The 20,565-nt window shown below is 36.8% G+C and overlaps 2 protein-coding genes across 8 annotated transcripts; both read left to right on the forward strand.

Annotated features, from left to right (window-relative positions):
• The first annotated feature begins 432 nt into the window (after positions 1-432).
• On the forward strand, positions 433-6,231 carry LOC103715569 (lactoylglutathione lyase GLX1-like). Its single transcript, XM_008803246.3, has 9 exons — positions 433-607; positions 1,631-1,805; positions 1,920-2,044; positions 2,248-2,312; positions 3,214-3,426; positions 3,560-3,607; positions 5,254-5,361; positions 5,543-5,683; positions 5,932-6,231. Exons 1-9 carry the CDS (start codon positions 475-477, stop codon positions 5,971-5,973), a joined length of 1,050 nt encoding a protein of 349 aa, XP_008801468.2. The 5' UTR covers positions 433-474; the 3' UTR covers positions 5,974-6,231.
• A 2,118-nt stretch (positions 6,232-8,349) lies between these two features.
• Positions 8,350-17,300, forward strand: LOC103715567 (probable RNA methyltransferase At5g51130). Of its 7 annotated transcripts, none has more exons than XM_008803240.3 (11): positions 8,358-8,623; positions 9,158-9,272; positions 11,667-11,714; positions 12,945-13,218; positions 13,454-13,541; positions 13,652-13,717; positions 15,352-15,420; positions 15,525-16,127; positions 16,269-16,388; positions 16,886-16,982; positions 17,098-17,300. In XM_008803240.3, the coding sequence occupies exons 1-8, from the start codon at positions 8,528-8,530 to the stop codon at positions 15,612-15,614; spliced, it is 846 nt and encodes a 281-aa protein (XP_008801462.1). In that variant the 5' UTR covers positions 8,358-8,527; the 3' UTR covers positions 15,615-16,127; positions 16,269-16,388; positions 16,886-16,982; positions 17,098-17,300. The 7 variants fall into 7 exon arrangements, with proteins under 7 accessions (XP_038981412.1, XP_008801466.1, XP_038981411.1 ...); XM_008803242.3 differs by having other exon boundaries at positions 16,889-16,982; XM_008803244.3 differs by having other exon boundaries at positions 8,354-8,623; positions 12,945-13,200; positions 15,525-16,388.
• The last annotated feature ends 3,265 nt before the right edge of the window (positions 17,301-20,565 follow it).

The following is a 20,565-nucleotide window of genomic DNA, read 5'->3' on the forward strand; positions in this document are numbered from 1 at the left end:
TTCCCATCTCGCATTTTTGATGGGGTTTTGCTGGTTGTCCCTTGCCAGCAATTGATCGGCATTACCATGCAAATAGCAGTTGATAGTATATATCTAATGGTTATTGGTATTTTTTTTTAATTTTTATTCTAATTATGAAATCATCGCATCGATTGTATGTTAACAATAAATTATGTATTCATGGCTCCATATGTCCATGTATATAAATCTCTCCTATCATATGCTCTCAAAAATCAAATTTCAATTATACACACACATATTTATATTAATTATATGTATGTATGCATGCATGCATGCATGCATGATGTTCAATATGTCTTAATTATTTTTTTCAGTCACTTTTGTCTTTGAAACGCCAGGCCCAGTTCTGGCCCATCTTGTTATAGTGGGTTGATCTAGCCCACCCGGGATGCAGGCCGATTTAGGCCAGATTTTAAGCGGCCGGAGCTGGTGGTTAGGGAGCGAGTGAGCGAGATGGCAAGGTCTATCCCCATTACCGCCGCCTCCTCCGCCACCTCCTCTTTGCTCTCCGACTTCGCACACCGCCCTCGATTCCGCCTCTCCTCCGAGCCTTCTCGCCGGCTCGCCCTCCTCCAGCTTGGCAGCGGTAAGTCATCTAAGAAATAATTGTTCGATTTCATTACTTCCACCTCCAATACACAATTTGCAAGATTCTGTTATTTGCTTGGATCCTTTCAATTGAGAGTTTCTTTGAGGCGAGGAATTTGGGTTTGAGGATGAGACATTGGTTTTGCTTTTAAGATGAATGGTGTTCCCCCAGAGACTTTTGCGTGAATTCGATATGAGAGTTTTGAATTTTGGTTTTGCAGTGATTATTTGGAAGAATTGGCGTGAGTCAATAGAAGTATCGCAAAAGACTATTTAACAAAATTTTGCTAACCTTTTTGTATCACCGGAATTCCGAATTGGTATCTCGAAGACTACAAGGTTTAAAATCTTGGTTTCCTCTTTTGGTTTTGGCTGGACAACAAGAGTTTCTATCTTTGCATTTTCTGGATTTTTTGGTGGATTCTGCTCCACTTTCAAAATTTCGCTTGAACATCATTTAGAAAAGTTAAGGCAGTGAAAATTAGGAAAGAAATCAGGAAAGGTAAAAAGCTAAGGAAATAGACTAGACTTATCCTAGAATATCATTCACACACATATGGTACTGTTGGATGTGTAGATATTTCCAATTTTGGCCAGCAACTTTTCATAAAACAATGTCATTAAAAAATCTTATTTAAATTGTATTTTATATCATTTTACTATTTGATGAAAATCTGGCATGAAACATCTAAAAGTCCAAGATTTGAGGTTTAGATAGCTCAACATATGCTTAGATATTCACCTGCCTCTAAATCTCTTTGCAACCTAAATATTGCAGTGCTTGCAAGGCTTATCAAGACTTGCAAAATTTTAGTCTAGAAAGATGTTTCCTGCCATTTATGAATAAAGGAAAGTAAAAAAATTGCAGGCATATTTCATATGTATAATGTATTTAGATTCAAAAGATTACTTTTAGCCAAAACCTAAATCTTCTGACGTCAGTTTGAAGTTTGAAGCGGAATTTTAAACCATTGATAGTTCATTAACTCTGAGCTCATGAATCTATTGGCTCATCATCCAGCTTTAACACAGCCAAATTTGCTTGGAATAAAAACCTCTAAGTTGATTAGAGCAGAAGGAACTGCACAAGCAAGCACTCGTGCTAGCGGAGAAGGTGCCTTAGAGTGGGCAAAAAAGGATAACCGGAGGCTGCTTCATGTTGTTTATCGTGTTGGAGACTTGGATAAGACAATAAAGTATGATATTTCCCCCTAGCTGTAATTTCGGCTTGAGAGGTGTTCTAGAGGTGTTGTTTAGATTAAAGGTTATGTGGTTAATGGCTCTGAGTTTTTGATATTGTTATGTTGCAGTTTCTACACAGAGTGCTTGGGAATGAAGTTGCTAAGGAAACGCGATATACCTGACGAAAAATACTCAAATGCCTTCCTTGGATATGGGCCTGAGGACTCACATTTTGCTGTTGAACTCACTTACAGTGAGTATGCTAACTGGTTATCTATTTGTGCCGCTGCATATTTTTGAAATTTGAACAATCTTCAACACTCAAACTCTATGAAAACTCTTTCTTAAAATCATGAAGGTTAATCAGGTCTGGTACTTTTATCTGGTTTACCTAAAAGTGCAATATATGCACTTAGCAAAGTGTCACTGAAACTTTTTTTGCACAAATATTTGCAGACTATGGGGTCAACAAATATGATATAGGAACTGGCTTTGGTCATTTTGGCATCGCAGTGGAGGATGTAAGATTCTTTTCCTTAGATTTTGCTTGGGGTTGTTTGCTTGTTTTTGGTTCTCACTTACTCACGAGGTATAGCTTAGGCTTATTTCAAATTAATTCCCGGGAAAACTTAAGTGTTTGACTAGAATTCTCTCTCGTTAACTTGTAAACTGCTTTCTCATGCTTCTGGATCTTGGGTTTTGTGTTCTTAGTTTTTGTCTTTCGAGTGTTGAAGATGAACTGAGATCACCTTGCCACATTGTTGTGATACGCCAATCCAAAAGTTTATATGAAGATACAATCACACATTTGCTGTACGAAAGTTAGAAAATTATGCAAGGAAAAGAGCAACTCACAAAGAACCAATAAGGATTATCTTCCTCATTTGCAGATCAAGGAGCACTATGGAATGTAATTCGAAATGTTCTAGTCTGTGGTATCTAGGTTCAGTACATATATGGTCTAGGTAATACATAGCTGTTTGTGACAAAGTAAAATCAGTTTTCACAAATTTGTATAATTTATCTTCTCACAAGAAAAAGCATTTAAAGATAAAAACCTATGTTGCATCAATTAATATCATCTATGCATTATCGTGCATGACTAAGAAACTCACAGAAATAAGAAGCTTCTTGTGCATATAAATGGAATTTTCTTAAAGACCCTTCACTTTTGCAGAATGCTATGATCTATTACAAAGTGACATTTGTTGCAAGGTTCCTTCTTTCTGTCAAAGCTATCAATAACATATCAGTGTACCATCTGATGTCAGTACTAGTTCTTGATCAAACTGGCTATCTTTTAATTGGACTGGCTATCTTCTCAGTACTAGTTCTTTGCCTAGAATGTACTATTTCATTAAAGTATCTTGGTTGTTTTCAAAAGATGCTTCTGTTTTAAAATTTATTTGATGTTCGTAACAGGTGTCCAAGACAGTGGAGCTTATAAGAGCCAAAGGAGGAAAGGTGACTAGGGAACCTGGTCCTGTAAAAGGTGGTAGTACTGTGATTGCTTTTATTGAAGACCCTGATGGTTATAAGTTTGAAATTTTGGAAAGGGGTGCTACACCAGAGCCCTTGTGTCAAGTAATGCTCCGTGTAGGAGATCTTGATCGATCCATAAATTTCTACGAGAAGGTGATTTTTTCCCTGAAGAGGAGTTAAAAATAGGTGTATATTTTCAAGTTCAAAGTCCATCCTCTTTGATGTTCCTTCATTTCTCATCTTTTGATGTTGTCAAGTTCTGAATCCCTTCTTTTTTGAAGTCAAGGCTTTTGGAATGGAGCTTCTACGCAAACGTGAGAATCCCCAGTACAAGGTATGCACTCTTAACCAATAATAGAAGATAAGTGCTTATCGAATTTGCATTTGTAGGCCACATATAAGCATTTACTTTAAATTGTAGCTATAGCCATCCTGATTTCTAATTATGTTGTTGAAACTTTCAAGCCTAGCAAACTCTGAAGACTAAATATAACAGCTAGTTGCCAAAAAAATAAAATCTTTAGTTTACCAACAATCTAGTAAATTGTGTCAAAAAAAAGGAAATAATAATTCTGATAACTTGCATTACTTAATACCTGAATCATGAAGCCCTTTTCCACTGTAACAGGACCCTTGCATTTTTGGTTTCAAGAAATTTCATTCATTACAGTAATTATGTTTGCTGGCCTTATAGAATATTTTTTTGTTTAATTCCATAAATATCATGCCTTTCTGCAATTTGGGATCTGCTTAACATGTCTACCTTTTCCAAATTTCAGACTCAGCTTCTCCTTTTCAGATTCTCTCTTTTCTGTTGCTGTATTTCTATGTGACAATTTCCTTTCGACTTATCAGTTTATCCTGCACTGGTTCTACTTTTAAGCTTCCTTGAACACACTTATTGCAAGCTATGCCCTTTCTGATGTTAGAGATTTGCTGCAAGCGAAGCTTAAGCTCTTAGCTATTACTTATCATTTTGATCTGGTACAATAAAATTTTCAGAATTTTTCTTAAGCCTCCCTGGCATATTTACACTCACAAAGTATCTTGATTCTCATCAACCAGCTGAGTTTAATTAATTAGAAGTATTCTCATTGTTTTCCTCTTACTCTAATAAAAATGAGATATGGGGATCCAATTGCTTATGTTAATTGAAACATCTTTTTCTGGAACCCACTAATATTTTTCTCGTTTGTAGTTATCAGTGATACTCTCAAAGACCAATTAGTGTCCAGACTCCAGAGAAAACCTGTCTTTTGTTGTGCACAGTTTGCAATATGTCAGCGCCAGCAGTAGTGTTCAGTAAACATATTAGTCCCTTGGTACCAAATTTTATGCTGTATACTGCTTCCCCATGCCTTGTGTATAAATCCTTAACTGTAGGGATCAAATCATTTGAAGACAACCCAGATTATGGGAATGAGATGTAACATACCCTGATGGAAATAGTTTCATGACCTTGTTATTTTAGGATCAAACCTACATAGGATCAAATGGTGAACCGATTTTAATGGTGAGAATCTAGGATGAAATCGGGCTTGTTAGTTATGGTCATGCAACAGTATTTGCAATATTTGTAGTTTTCAACTTTTCTTGTCGGCTTACAATACTTCTGCCACTGAACATTACAGAAGTTAGACAAGTTGCTTTGTATTAATTTTTATAAAAAATTCTCAATACGCTAATAGAGTCTTTTGTAGGGCATATTTTCCTAATATATATTTTGTTTTTCTAGAATTGAAAAGGCTATCAACATATTTTGCTTCGCTTTACCCTAAATGAATTTGCATATTCCTCAATCAAAAGTGTTCAAATAATCTTTAGTCAGATGTAAAGACATGTTGCATGTCATTGTAATTACATATGCTGCCTTTGTTCTCAGCTTTCCAGTCATGTTTCTTTTTCCTCGCATGCCTATACATATCCAGTTTTTCACTTTTTCCAAGTGCACTTGTGATTTATACCTCTGCTATCTTCCAGTACACAATAGCAATGATGGGGTATGGTCCTGAAGATAAAAATGCAGTTTTAGAGTTGACCTACAACTATGGAGTTAAAGAGTATGATAAAGGAAATGCCTATGCACAGGTGAGATTCTCTTTTCCCTCTATATCATACAGATGATTAGAAGTGCAGTCATCCTATTTTACTCTGTTGCATATTTCTTTTTTGGATCATGCATGTTTCTTTTTCCCGAAAATTGGTTCTAATGTGGTTTTAAGTCAGTTCGCTCATATACAATGGAGACTGAGACTATGCATTACACCAGATTGCTATTGGCACAGATGATGTTTATAGAACTGCAGAAGCGGTAAAATTACTTGGTGGAAAGATCACCCGTGAACCTGGGCCCTTACCTGGCATCAACACCAAGATTACTGCCTGCTTAGATCCTGATGGCTGGAAAACGGTATGATGCAATATTTTGCTTCTTTTGTGACATCTTAAAATGTTTTATACATACAACATCTCTCTCTCTCTCACGGACAGACACACAACACTTATTTTACCTCTCACTAAAGTGAATAATTACTGAAGATGTTCTTCAATGTTTCCTTATGTTGTTTTGATTAATCAACATTTAATTAATCAAATTATGCTGTTTAAATAAATTATCTTCAGTCCTCATCTCCCTGAGTTTGAATTGTTCTTGTGCAGGTGTTTGTTGACAATGTAGACTTTGCCAAAGAACTGGAGTGACCGGCCATCATAGACGACCCTCTTTCTCCCAAGTATATATTCCAGAGATCTTTATAACACACCACTACCTTCCTCGTCCTCAAATTTTATATAGATAAGCCATTTCACCTCCCATTATAAATGGTTATCGGGCATCAATTGTTCGGTTATAGCTTGATATATGGATTGTAAGATATTCCTTGTTGAGTTCTTTGTTTTTTCGATTATAATGATCTTGCCTAAATTCCTGTTCAGCTCAAGTTCAATTTTATCATCCAAGTGCTGCTGTCTTCATTCGAATGGTCTTCCTGTTGTCTATCAGGCATCCCGTGTATATATGATTGCTTCTGTTCTTCTTGATCCCACACGCTATAAATTGGCATGGTCCGTTTGCCTTCTTAACATCAGGACATGTTTTTCTTTGGGAATACAGTTTCCATAGCTGCCAACTATCTTGATGTGCCTTAAAAATGTTCTATAAACTAAAGCAATTAAAATTCATCGAATACTGTAGCTGTAGACTTTGAGATCAAATTATCAAAATCGTAAAAGAATTGCTCTCTTTTATTCCACATTGTTTCTTTTCCAACTCGTAAGTCCGCCTCCAGATGTTATAACTGATCATATCCTCCTACAATCTTGCTCTCCTGGGGCTTTCTGGACGCCAGAGTTCAAAATAATTTGTTTCTCGATGGAAGCTTCGCCGAATATATAGTGAGGGTGGGATTTAATCTAGGTCTCCTATACCAAGAGAGACTTTATCAACTTGGCTGGATCACAGCTTCATCAATAAAAATTCATAACATTTAATTATTGTAGAGGACACTTCCACTGCTGTGACTCTCCCAAAAGAATTACTCTCATTTGTCTGGCAGCGATAATGTTTTAACTGTGTCATGCCACAAGTCCAAGAAAACGAAAGCCTGGTAACTCCTCGGTTTTGAAGCTGATGATTTGTATCTTCGAGATAATTTGATGGCTGATATGACTGGCTGTATTTATTTGACAGCTGTACGAAGCAGTCTGACGAACAACAACAGAAATCTCTGAAAAGAACAACTTGAAGATCTGTAATGCAAATTGAGAAGTTCTTTGGGGCTCAGCCGCGTTACAGAAAAGAAGCCATGCTATCACATAGTCGCCAGGAAATTTGTTCTTTATAGCACAATTTGAGCTAGTGAGACATGGCTCAAGTGTGTTGTTAAGTAGAAATTTAGTTTCAATTCCAAGTCATGCTTGACCTTGGGATGCAGATGCACCATCATATATGCCGTGGTGTATTGACAGCGTACACCATCGAGCATGTTTGATTCTCAAAGCCCTGTGTGTATGGCTGGTGGTTCTGAATCACAGTAGGAGGTTTAAGCCCTGTGTGTATGGCTGGTGGTTCTGAAGCACAGTAGGAGGTTTCATTTTGCACGGGACCTAAATGGTACCTCTTCCTTTGTGCCATCCGCCGTGCCTGGGTTTTGCTTATATTGGGTTCTCTCTTTTATGGCGGAGCATTTTGGAGGAACGCTTGGGATCGGTTTGGCAGTAGTCTTGCTTGGAACCGGAACCAAATCCAACAACATTTTGTATCCATACGATTTAGACTCGGATGCTTTCTGTTAGCAGGTCTGGATCTGGGTTCGGGTCCTGCTAACTATACTCCGCAACTGCAGGCCTACATGAAACCTATTTTGCGCCCGAAAAATTATTTACAAGGGTTTTTTTAAACCGTACATATCCTTCTCTTCTAAATATTAAAATTTACATAAATACTCTTCTAAAATTGATATTTGCATGTATATTTTGATAAGGGTATATATATAAATAATACTTTGTGGGGGTATTCATGTAATTTTTTATGTTTATGAAGATTTACATGCAAAAAAAACCTAATTTTATTTTTTTTATTTCAACCTATTTTAGTTTTTAGTAAGACCTGTTTATATGTTATCCATCTTTAGAAAGAAGAAGATACTTTCATAATTTTAATTAAATTTTAATTTAAATAAATATAATTTTGGCTAATTATGTTAGCTGAATCGTTGTGTCAAAAATATTTATATAAAAATAGTGTTTTGTGAGGACAGATAAGTAAATAGGAATTTGGAGGGCAATCATGCAAATTTTAGTATTTAGAAGGGTATTTATGCAAAAAATTAAGATTTTTTTTTTGTATATACTCTTCTAAATATGTAAAATTGCACTAATACTATCCAAAATTGCTATTTTTATGTATATTCTTATAAACGTTTCTTTTTGCATGTTTACTCATTAATAGTATTTTCATCATTTTAATTTTAAATCATTAACTTCTTAACCACAAAATAAATATTTAGTTAATATATATATATATATTAATTTAAAAAAATATTAACGTAAATTTTAATATTTAGGAAGGTTTGTACGAAAAAAAATCCTATTTACAAGCCCGGAAGTCCCACTTGGCGAAGGGCAGGCCAGGGTTTCTTTCTGATGCTCTCTTTTCCTTCTTCTCCTCTCTGCTTCTATTTTGCCGCCTCTCTCTAGTCTCCAAGTCCAAGCAAGGGCGAAGCAGGAAAAAAAAGGAAAAAAAAAGGAAAAAAGAATGGCAGCGCAGGAAGAGGTAAAGAAGAACGTCGCCAATCGCAAGCGGAAGCAAGTTTTTATCTACGGCAACTACAAGAACTACTACGGCTATCGAGTAACTTGTCCTTCTCCCCTCTCTTTCTCTCTTTCTTTCTTCGAGCTAACCCTAATCATTTATTTATTTATCGATTACTTTCACCCTATATTGTTTTAGGTCAAAAAGGATAAAGTTTCTTGTGCCCTCGCCTTTCAAGATCGATTAACCTAATCTTTTTTTTCCTCCAAGATCAACATATGCCAATTAGAACATGAGCAAGATTTCTATGATTCGTCGAGAAACCCTATTCAAGTACTCAAATCTAACCGGTTTTTGACATCTGGTACATACATTATGCAGTAGGGCATCAAAACCCCTTGTGATTCTTGGTTTCGCGTCCTCTTGGTTGCCTATTGTAGTCTGTTATTTTGCAAGATTAGCTTGTCTTAGTGATTTGATTTTCCTTTTTGATCATATGTTTTCTTTTTCAGTTCTTTGTGATTTTTTAGCTGAGTGGGAATGGCAGTTCTTCATGGGCTGTAATATCATCGATCACTTTGGGGTTTGCGTTCTTATCTTGGCTGAAAGAATGGCATCTGGATTTGAATGCAGATAAATCGGAACCAGAAGGAAGATCCCCGACTTATGGTTATGAAGAGGGAATGGTTCGAGGGCAAGGATTGCCTCGATATTGGTTGCAACCAGGGGTTGATAACCATAGAGATAGGTAATGTCTAATGTCCTGCAGACTATGTTATTACATCATCATTTGTTTTGCCTTTATTTCTTTCTTTTATTTTTCATGACTATAATTCTATATTATGTGTATGTGTGCACATATTTGTTCGAAGTCTTGGAGAAACTTAATTCATCTAGATTATTGACTTGAAAATTGAAATCATTGCCATGTGCAATTTATGATCATCCAGAATAAAATGATAGAAAGCTAAAGGAGATGCTATAGTTATATAAAAGTTGATATTTTGATACCTCAGTAGTGAGAAAGATTTGGATTTCCAACTCCGGGTAAGGTTGTTTGAAACTTGTAGCAAAATGAATATAACAAGCCTAAGAGCAGGGACAGACCTAGAGGCTTTCTTCGGTCATGCATGCTTCACAATATCTATACCTGGAGGGATGATTTTAAATCTTAATTGATTTTTGTTTACTTTGTTCTTGACATTGAGCAATGAACTTTAAGTTGCATATGACATGGGTTCTAATCATGATCAGTGTGGAGAGAAGCTATGAGAACTAATTTGAACCAGGGAACTGGAGGTAATCTTCGGTATAACACTTTATGAGCATCTTCAATGCAGGGACAAACAAGAGAGAGCAATTTGTCAAGATTTTTTATACAAATACAATTTGCGTCATATATGTGATGCAGATAAGAGCATTGTTTCGTTGAACCTGAAAACATGACAAGCTTAAAAATATCTCAAGTGTCTCACATTGGCCATTAAAAGTCACAAAGTGAAAAAAAGGCGAGAGTAAAGAGGGATGGCTTATGGAAAGGTTAGGAGAAGGGGTTTGGTTTTTGCGTGGGAAAATCAGTCTACCTACACTACATTGTACCTTCTATTAATTAAGATTGCCGTTTTAGGCCATCTTAATGAAAGCCTGGGAATTGTGTGTGCACCATTAACCTATGCCTCTCGATTTAGCGAGAGGGCCTGTGAGCGGCCTTGGTAGCAAGGCCAACCCTGGACCTGCTCAGATGAGCCTCCAGGAGCGAAGGCAGGCTGCTGAGGCCGCCCACAGAAGGGTTCTGGCCTACATGGCCGAACAAGAGGGAATAACAGACGGCCAGCTGCAACAAGACCTGCATTTCCATGAGGTATGCTCACTGATTGAAGAGCTCGCGCTTTCTTCCCGACGAAGACATCTTTCTCTGATCCTTGAATGCTTCCTCGTTGCTTTGCCTTTCGAAGGATTCCCTTCAGCTTCCGCAATGATATTGTACCCTTTTTTCAAGGAAATCCCAATGCTTCTCTTATTCAGTAGTTCAATCCGCCTTTGTTTTTGCGAAATTTCAATTAGAAAATCTCAAAACTATGAACAGAGTCGCCGGTCAAACCGGATTTATAGCATCATTAAGGTAAATCAAAATGAAGATTGCAGGGTCTTTAGACATGTTGGGAGGTCACTCTTCTCGCAGGATTAGGAGGAATCGCAGGTAGGGCTGTTAACGAGCCGAGCTGAGCCCGAGCCTGGGAGAGCTCGGCTCGGCTCGTTTCACAGAAGCTTGGGCTCGGGCTCGGGCTCGGTAACGAGCTCTATATTGGGCTCGAGCTCGGGCTTGCTTGGCAAAGCAAAGGCTCGGGCTTGAGCTCGTAAAGCTCGTTTCAATTACGAGCTCCAGAACGAGCCCGAGCTCGGGCTCGTAATCGGGCTCGAGCTCGGGCTCGGACTCGATAACAAGCTATTTTTCTCTATGTGGTCAGATTTTTATGAATTATGGTGCTAAAATAAGATTTTTCAGTGGGAGACTAGAGCTCATTTGGGCTCGTGAGCTGCTCGGGCTCGGGTGTAAACAAGCCTCATATTGGGCTCGGGCTCGGGCTCGTTTGACTAACGAGCCGAGCCCGAGCAGCTCGGCTCATTAACAACCCTAATCGCAGGAGATGTTTGAGTTTGACTGCCTCGTCGCGCTTACCGGAGTCTGAAACTTGTGTGATGCCCCCGTGTCGACTGCTCTTGCCCCTCTGCAGCTTTCCTTTTCATTGTCCACTAATAAATAACTGATGGGTGACTGTGATCTCACTGTGTGAGATGCATGTGAATGACTTATGTGGACCAACCAGTTGATGGATCGCTGTGATTCCATGAACTAATAAAATGATCGGGATTGCTGTTTTTTACTTTTTATGTTAATGAGAAATTTTATTAATTTTGCAAATGATTTGGCATGGTGTCTATTCTAAAGGGAAGGGTATTTGATGGATGGTTAATATCTCATCACACATGATGGTTGGTTAAACTTACATCTCTTTTCAATTAAGCTTGACACTTTTTCCTGACTGTGCAGTGTCGGCTAAAGTCTAACTCTTTAAATATAACTATTCAGCATCCTTCCATTTTTCAATTCTCTTAGAGGTTATTTTTTTCTTTGATGCAGTAAAGAAGTTCTTCTGCCGAAGCATTCTTGGAATAGATATTGATGGAGGTGAGCTTACCCCCATTTCTGTTCATCTCTGATTCAACCATCTGATTCTACTTGTTTTTGGGGGTTTTTTTTAACTTTTTAAATATGTTTGTCAGTGAGTGCTAAACCAGAAAACAATGTTACATTAATTAATTCCTAAATTGTTATATCTCATTAGTTTGATAGATGTTATTATAGATTTGAAGAACTGCTGCTTCAAGTCCATCTTAAGCAAGATGAGAAACTAGATAGATTAATTGCACAATATCTATCGTAACTCAAATCGTCACCTGCCTTTTGGATAATCCACTTGCTTAACGTGCAAATGCAGGGTAGCCTTGTTTTGTTGTTTATGGGTAATAACTGGTGTTTTTAAGTAGCTCTTTAGCAATTTGTTGGAAATTTGTTTTTTTGCAGTTTAAAGGGTATGGATTATCACACTACGAATCCCTTATGTGCTTTGTAACAATAACAAAGGTGTGTTGTGATTGCCAAAACTTTTATCAAAAGTTAGTAGTATTTTTCTATGCTTTCATTTGTTATTTTACTGTTGGTTTTGTCAGCTGGACTTGTAAGATGTGGTCTTCTTCTTTTTTTTTGGTTCTTGGGGATGATATCCCCATCTTTCTTCTTGTTGCTGTTTTAAGGTGTTTTGATTCTGTTATACTTTACCTTTCTTGCAGTGTTTGCTTCCAAACTATTAGTTGAGTTATCAAATAAGTTTGCTAGGAAATGGTGAAACAGCTTTGCAATGGTGTTTTGCAGGATGTTGCTCCTGATAGGAATAGTGGAAAATATTCTGTGTTTCCTTATGTTATTGTGCCTAGGCATCCTGAATTGAATTACTGAACCTACGACCTCTGCTTGACAGGATATGGTAACACAGCTTTAGAAAGGCCTGTAGTGGAGCTCTTGATAGGAGTAGAGATGATCCATTTGCCAAGCTGGTCCTGAATTAATGTGATATATTGTTGTTGGTTGCAAATGAATTGATTTTAAAAATTTATCTTGGACTTGAGCAACAAATTTCAGCAGTCTAGATATGCTGCTCATTTGCTTTAGCTTTCTGATACTTTTCCTGGGCTGAGATTGATGACTTTAAGTGCAGTTTATGGGTATTTATTATATATTAGGTTATATGTTAGTTGTTGCTTACAGAACTCATTTGTGCTGTTGTGCTTATTTGTTGCATTCCTAATTCTTTATATTGTTATCTTTGAAAATCTTTTGATTGTTCTCTCTATGTATTAGGTTTGATTGAAACTGCTAACTGGAACTTACGGAAGATCGCTAGAATAGAACATAGTAATCATAAATCGAAGGAGGCTTCTGATTCACAGATTTTGGATGGTTCAAATTATTCAAAGCACAAGGTCTCTCAAGCTTCAGATGGGGAAATATTTTATGGTCAGCATGATGCCTCTTCTCCCTCAGAAGGCAATATTTTTGAAAGAGTTAGTTTCCGAAAAGAAAATTTTATTGAGGGTTTGCGCGGATGCTCAGAGAAGTATGATACTATTATTTGGTAAATTCATCATACAATCTTAGTCAGAGCTAGTACCTCAAACTCATAGTGTATGGCTTTTTAATAATTCAGGTGCTATAATTCTTAGTGGTTTCACATTTTATTCATGCCCATAGGCATTATAAATATAGATAATGTCTAAGAGAACTACTATACCTGATTTTTTCACATTTATTCAAGTAAAAGTTAAATGGCCTACCTGTTGCATGCTGAATGACTTTGTCCTTGTATGCAGTTTGAGTGTAACAAAATGGATCCATCTGAATTGGGGTGATGATGGATTGATTACTTTGTTCGTAAAGATATGGAAACTTCTTAGACCAGTATGTCTCGAATTGTTTAATATTCTTCTATTGTTCATTAGTGCATAACAAGCTTGGAAACCATAAAAACAGTTTGTTTCGTGTATTTGAATTTTTTTTTCTTTGGCCAGGGTGGGATTCTTCTATTGGAGCCTCAGCCTTGGTCTTCATATAAAAAAAATCGACTAGTTTCTGAGGTAATAAATGGTTCACTGTTAATTACTGTTTTTGTTTGCTTTGGTGACTTTGTGACTTTCCAACTGTATGAATTTCCTTTGAGGCTCAGCCTCGATTATTTGTTATCAAGATACAATACTAGAGAATTCTTTTCAATGTTATGGTATTTTCTTTTTTAAATGTATGCATGATATTCTTTTAATATAAGAATGTTCAGCAGATAAGAACTTATTTTGAATCTTAAGAATATCTGCTTAACCATGTGGGTGCAATGTTTTTTTTGTTTTTTTTGAGGCTGATATCTTAATTAGATTATGTCTTGTTTTTTGAGTATGTTGTCAAAAGAAAGCTGTCAGGGATAATTCTTTTCGATAAACCTTAGCTTTAAAACTCATGAACATGATCAACATAAATACAGCCATATTTGATCTTACATCCATGCACACTTTTAATTGTCCAACATTATTACACTATAGACTTGTCATCTTGCCGTATGTTTTCTCCTTTTGAACTTAACCCTCATGGGACATGCATGCTACATTTTTGAACATTTCCATTCCATTAATCCTGCTAGAAATTTTAAAAGTAATATTTTTTCATACGCAAACAACTTTGATTCTCCATTCCTTCAAAAGTAGACAATTTTATAACCTAACGGTATGACTTCAGGCCATGATCTGGCCTATCCAATAAATAAACAGAGAAATAGACATGCACAGCCTTAAGTCTGACCATATGAGGTAACAGGGAGCAACCTGCTTGTAGAAACGCCTTTCATCATCTTGCAACTGTTGGTTGGTTTTATGCAGCCATAACAGATTATGATAGGGGTAATTCTTCGAGACTATTGCTTCCTACCATTTGACCTTGTCCAAAGATATGATACATGAGGAGGATAACAGAACTGTAATGAATGGATGTGAAAATTTGCAACTCATCTTGGAGGGCAATATTAAAAAAAGAAAATCATTTTGTCACCCTTCATTCAAGTGGGCTTTCAAGATAAACCGCATTTGGTTGGCACTTTCTTGTATCAGGTGGCGTTCCTTTCTTATTTGTAATTAAACTCAAATGCTTTCAGCAGGATATGCCACGAGTTAAATCATTGAGCACAAAGTGATGGATGTTAGATACTTATAATCATGCTTTGTGCTGTTATTTTACTTAGAGATATGCCAATATATACATAATTTGATCTTGCATTTTGTTAGTAAAATCTTGTCATGAACTGTTTTACCAGACAAATTTAGTAGTCTCAATGTAGCGTTGATAATTTATACCAATACATACACTTTGAGGCTTCCTGTAGCAGAATCCAGACCTAACATACACATACACATGCATTACATGTATACACATTTACACACATTCGTACTTGAAACTATGTTTTTGCTGTGGTCTAAGCTTTAAAATTTATTGATTTTCAGTCTATATATGTTTTTTAACGTATGCAGATCATGATAAATAAGTTGGATTCTCAATTTAAATACTTTGCCGTATACTTTAGCACACTGACACAATGGAAACCATCCATTTCTGTGTCGACATGAAGAATAGATTAAAAACCCCTAAAATATGGACACAGATACATATGTTGTGAAACTTACTGCTAGATACTTGGTCAGTGGACTAATTAAATTCTGATTGTTTGCAGACTGCAATGGCGAATTACAACGAAATTACTCTGCATCCAGATGAATTTCGAGACATACTTCTAGACAAGGTAAACAGAGCCCAAGTACATTATTTGTTTTCGAAGTGATTTTCTGATTATTTATTTGGCTACCTCAGCTGGGCACATGACTGATAATTAATGTGTTATTGTAGGTCGGATTCAGGTCAGCAGAGGTTATAACTGGCAGTTTGTCCGGCACTGTTGTTGGGTTTGATCGACCTATTTTTGTCTTTCACAAGTGACCCCATGAAGCTAAGCTAATACGATAGCCAGCATACCTTACCTTAAGATATTTCTTAAATATTTGGATTCAGCTTTATGATGCTTTGTGACTCATTTCAATTAAGGTTACATTTACATGCAACCAATTCTCATTGTCTCTAACCATTACCTCATATTCAGTTTGTGTATGCTGTCTCTAGTGCGTTTCCCTCCTGACCTTATCCTTCTAGGTGTTCTGACTTCCTTGATGCTTGTATCATATGCATTCGCTTAATGTTTTGATCTATGCAGCTTTTCTTGCGTCGTCTGCCTTATAATTTTTACTTAACCATTAGATGCGCTTAACACTATGAGTCGGTTCACTGCATTATGATTATCCACATCCTTTTGAATAAATTTAAGGTGCGAAAAACTGTCTTCCTTGAGTCAGGCTATGTTAGATTCTTTTTTCTTTGACCATGGGATGCTCGCTTAACACCATGGAGTCCCTTTACTGCATCATCATCTTTGACATCCTTTTGAATAAATCAAAGGTAGGAAAAATTGTCTTCCTTGAGTCAAGTTATGTTGGATTCTTTTTTCTTTAATTGCACCGTGTGGGCTTCATTAGGCCTTCATGCTGAACAGACTCATTACTTGGAATAAGAATCCTCTCATTTCATTTTGTTTTCCAGATAGGAAATTTTGAAGAAATTGCAAGCTTAACAGTGGGTGTCCAATAGGAATTCTACACTGTTAAGATCACATTTGGATTGGTTGGCAAATTCCTGAATTGCTATCAGATCTGCACCATGGTGAGTCCTTCCAGCAAAATTCAAGCGATACAGAGTAGCCAGCATCTTCATCCATATGTATTACTTTTCTATTAAAAAGGAGCTATTGATGCCCCATCAAATAGACTGTAAAAAATAAAAAAAAATGTTGAATATCTATTTAGAGAAGAATAGGATGCATCATCATATTTGTCTTGAAGCAGTATCTCAAGTTTGAATGGGTAAAAAGGCTTATTGACATATACAAACTAAGCTAGAGATAGTGTACAACATGCAATTAGACCAAACTTTAATCAGGTTATATGTTTATTTCTTGCAATCTGTGTGCCTGCTGACAACTGTGCATATTGATTGATCAACTAAATTGGCATGTACCACTATGCACAGTTCAGTGTACGGCAAGCAATTTGTACCATGCAACTTTTAATGATGGTGTGTGTTTTGATGCTTGAAATCTATGTACCTGCCATTAAATGTGGATATTGGCTGATGAGCACTAAAATGGGGTTTGCATGCAGTAGGCTTTACGACCTGGCCATATTGCGAGTTTTTTCCCCGATCATAGTCGATCGAAGGAACGTATCCACATGACAACTTCAAGTACTTGACCATATTGTGAGTGTTCCCCTAGTTCTCCTTTCCCCTTTCCATATATGTTTAAATCTGTTGCCTTTATATTATCGGATTGAACCTCTGTTAATTAATATCTTCTACATGTCTTTGTTTAAAGATTGCCGAGGCACAAGTTGGTTCCGTCGCTTATTGCAAGGACTCTATATTTGTTATGGGGCACTCGCTTATGTAGGGATATGGTACGAGGGACATGCCAGTCCTGTTTTTTCTGGTGGTATGAATTGATATAATATTAACAACTGATACTGATCAACACAATGTTAACATATTTTTTGTAATATTCAATATTATTTTAACTCACTGTTGGTTTATTAGTTACTGGGAATGTGTAGGCAGCATGCTTGAGAAAAATGATGAAATGTACAATACAAATTAACAATAGATTGAATAAATGAAAACAAAAAACAAAAATAATAAATTGAATGCATAACATTGATTAAAAATAAAATAAAATTGATCGAAATTAAAATAAAGTGACAAGTATGCATAGTCAAATCTTCTATTTTGGGTCTCTTAATTACTTTCTTCTAAATATACTGTGATGTTAAAATAAAGATACATAAACAAGGAAGAGAGGGATCTAATAATATGTTCCAAACAAGAAAAGTTTCTGCTCATGTTTTTCCTCAAAATATATAGGTAGAGATAGAAACTTGGAATAGGAAGAGGGTCTGAAAATGAATTAGATACCGATATATCTATATTTATATACATATTTTTAAATAGATGTAGATATTAATCAAATGCCAAAATTAGTATGCGTATTTGTTCTATATCGACTTGGGTATGGTTAGGATATTAAATGTATATAAATATGTATGGATACAAGTGGGATACAAGTTGAATATTATTTTGATATAAATAAGATGTCGAGTAGAATTTAATAATAAAAACTAAATAAATGATATAATCATAAGGGATAGGTATGAAATCCACTATTGTGATTGCAAGCGATGTATTATAACTTGATAATGGTCTTGGGGCAAGTATTAAATTTGTGTAGAGTCTCTTACCAAAGATCGATTTGACCAAAGGTTTGGACCATTGATATTTCTAAAATTATTTACAAATATAGGAATATGTAAAAATATTGATATTTTAAATATTTTAAGCAAAAGTTTTGAAAATATTATAAAAAATAAAAAAGAATTTATTCATGTTTTAGTTTTGTCCAAAGGAAGAGAATTGATTTTTTAAAATGAAAATAATTAATTATTAAAATGTAGAATATCAAGTATATTTAAAATGATTAAATTTTATATTTTGGTAAAGTTCTAAAAAATAAACCATAGTGTTATATAGTAGAAATTAATACTGTTATAGTGGTTGCATGGTGGGCAACAATCCAATATATTTTAGGTATGGTGTGTTAATGAATTTTTTTACATATTTGATATCACGCAAAATTGTAGGCTATATCTGAATCTGTTGAATTCTAATGAAATATTTGAATTTGATAAAAATTGGATACGGAAACAAATTTAGTCAAATAATATCCGACTTAGTCCTAGATCAAAAAAAAAATCCGAAAGCATCTACCTCTTTTTCTTTCCAAAAATTAGAGCCAAAGAATTGAAGCCTAAGAAGAATTAGAGACTATCTATTTATTTGCCAATGAGAATGTGGGCTTATTTTTTTTCCCAAGAAAATATCGAGATAGAAAGGAGGATCATTGTTGTTTTGTTTTTTATTTATTTTTAACATAGAAAATTTAAGGATAGGGAGGGAAGAGAGACAGGAGGGGGGCATGTTGGATGGAGCTTACAATGGAGAGATGATTAATATTTTTTTATTTCTATTTCCTCTATTTAGATTTAAGAGAAATTTTAAGATTTATAAAAAGGAAACTATTGGCATAAAAACTAGACAGCTGGAATCGAGAGTAGATAATTCTCTGACTTTCGTACTTTTTTTAATAATATAATATATATTAGATTATGAAATCAATATGCTCAACAGCAATTAACCTCTCCAATAATATTAAATTTCTTTATCTTGGATGTGAAATATTGTTGGCTGATCTGTTCCTTCTTTTGTCACTTCTTATTTTATACATTCAAATTGTAGAGGTACTTATTCTCAATCAAGCAGCCGGTATAGTTGGCATGGTCACTTTCAGGGCCTTAGTAAGTAGGATGAAGAAGTTGCCTCCTCTCGCCCAAAATCTGTCATAATTGCCTCCACTCATGAGAATAAGTTGCCCTGTCCTCTCCAATAAGTCCAATTGCCTCCCTGTCTTCAAGGAAAACCCACCATTTGGCCATCCCAAATTTTCCTGCCGATCCTTTCCCCTTTTTTTCTCCATTCTCTCTTTTCTTCTCCTTTTCTTTCTTTCTTTTTTCACACCACCCATTTTATATAGATGGTTCAAATCTGGTAATAAAGTTAAAGAGGTTTTGAACATTTTGAATGATGATTGGTATTGTTGCTAGAAATTGGACCCGAGGACGGCTGTCGGCTGAGGAGGAGGAGCTCAAGTGCTCGAATGGTGGATGGCGATCTGTCGGCGGTCGGCATCCTCCGAAAGTCCTGCAAGAAGCTGGTGGCCGGGGTTTCCGGCGCCGGCCCTCCGATGCTTAAGTCAGAGAGGGGCTAATGTGCAGAAGGAGGAAGGAGATGTGTTTCCTGGGTTTCAAAGTCCAATCCCCTCCAAAGTGGAGGGGTTCCCCTTTTATAGAGGGGGATTGTGTTACCTGTGAAGTGACAGGGCAAATGGTTCTTTTTTGGTCATAATTGAACACGATCGTGTGCATTAATATAGTGTCGTGGGAGATCAAACCGGAGTCAGTGAGCCGTCGTGGCTGATCGGATGTGGCGGAGTAGTTCAACTGCCTGCCGTGGAGGGCTGGAGATCCGTAGATAACGAGCGCATTGATTGTTAAGTGAACCGGAGATCAGCGGAGGCCATACGCTTTATGGTTGAGTGAACCGGAGATCAGCGGAGGCCATAGGCTTTAATGGTTGAGTGAACCGGAGATCAGCAGGGGCCATATGTATTAATTGCTGATGGTGAACAGGGTATGGTCTCTGGCTGGGCTACGGAGAGGTAAGTAGTAAGGTTAGGTTTCTGAAAGCTCCCAAAGGAAATCAGACTGAGGTCGAATGCTATGACGGGGCATCCCGGAGTTCGGGATCTGGTCGGGCGCCGAGCCGAGCTAGTTGTCTTCTGGTCGGGCGCCCTCTGGTCGGGGCGTCGTCTGGTTGGGCGCCCGCAGGTCGGGCGTCTTCTGGTCGGGCGCCCTCTGGTCGGGGCGTCGTCTGGTTGGGCGCCCGCTAGTTGGGTGCTTTCTGGTTGGGCACCCGTTGGTGATTCTGGATAACATGGTTTTTTCCCTAACAGGTATGTTATGTATGTTAAGTTTAATGTGCCTAACCTCTCCATTGCTTCCCTTTTTTTTTTTTTATAAAACGAGAGGGGAAGGGGGGAGGAAGGGACAAGCCCACCCCCGCGTAGCAGCCCCCACTGGGCCCTCCATCCCACCAGGAGAATGTTCGATGCGGGCAAATCGGGTCGTGTGTTGGGCACGCCGACCTATTTTACTTATACCCTCCCCACCCGTGAGAC

This window comes from Phoenix dactylifera, chromosome 4, assembly GCF_009389715.1.
Source record: "Phoenix dactylifera cultivar Barhee BC4 chromosome 4, palm_55x_up_171113_PBpolish2nd_filt_p, whole genome shotgun sequence".
NCBI lineage: Eukaryota > Viridiplantae > Streptophyta > Magnoliopsida > Arecales > Arecaceae > Phoenix > Phoenix dactylifera.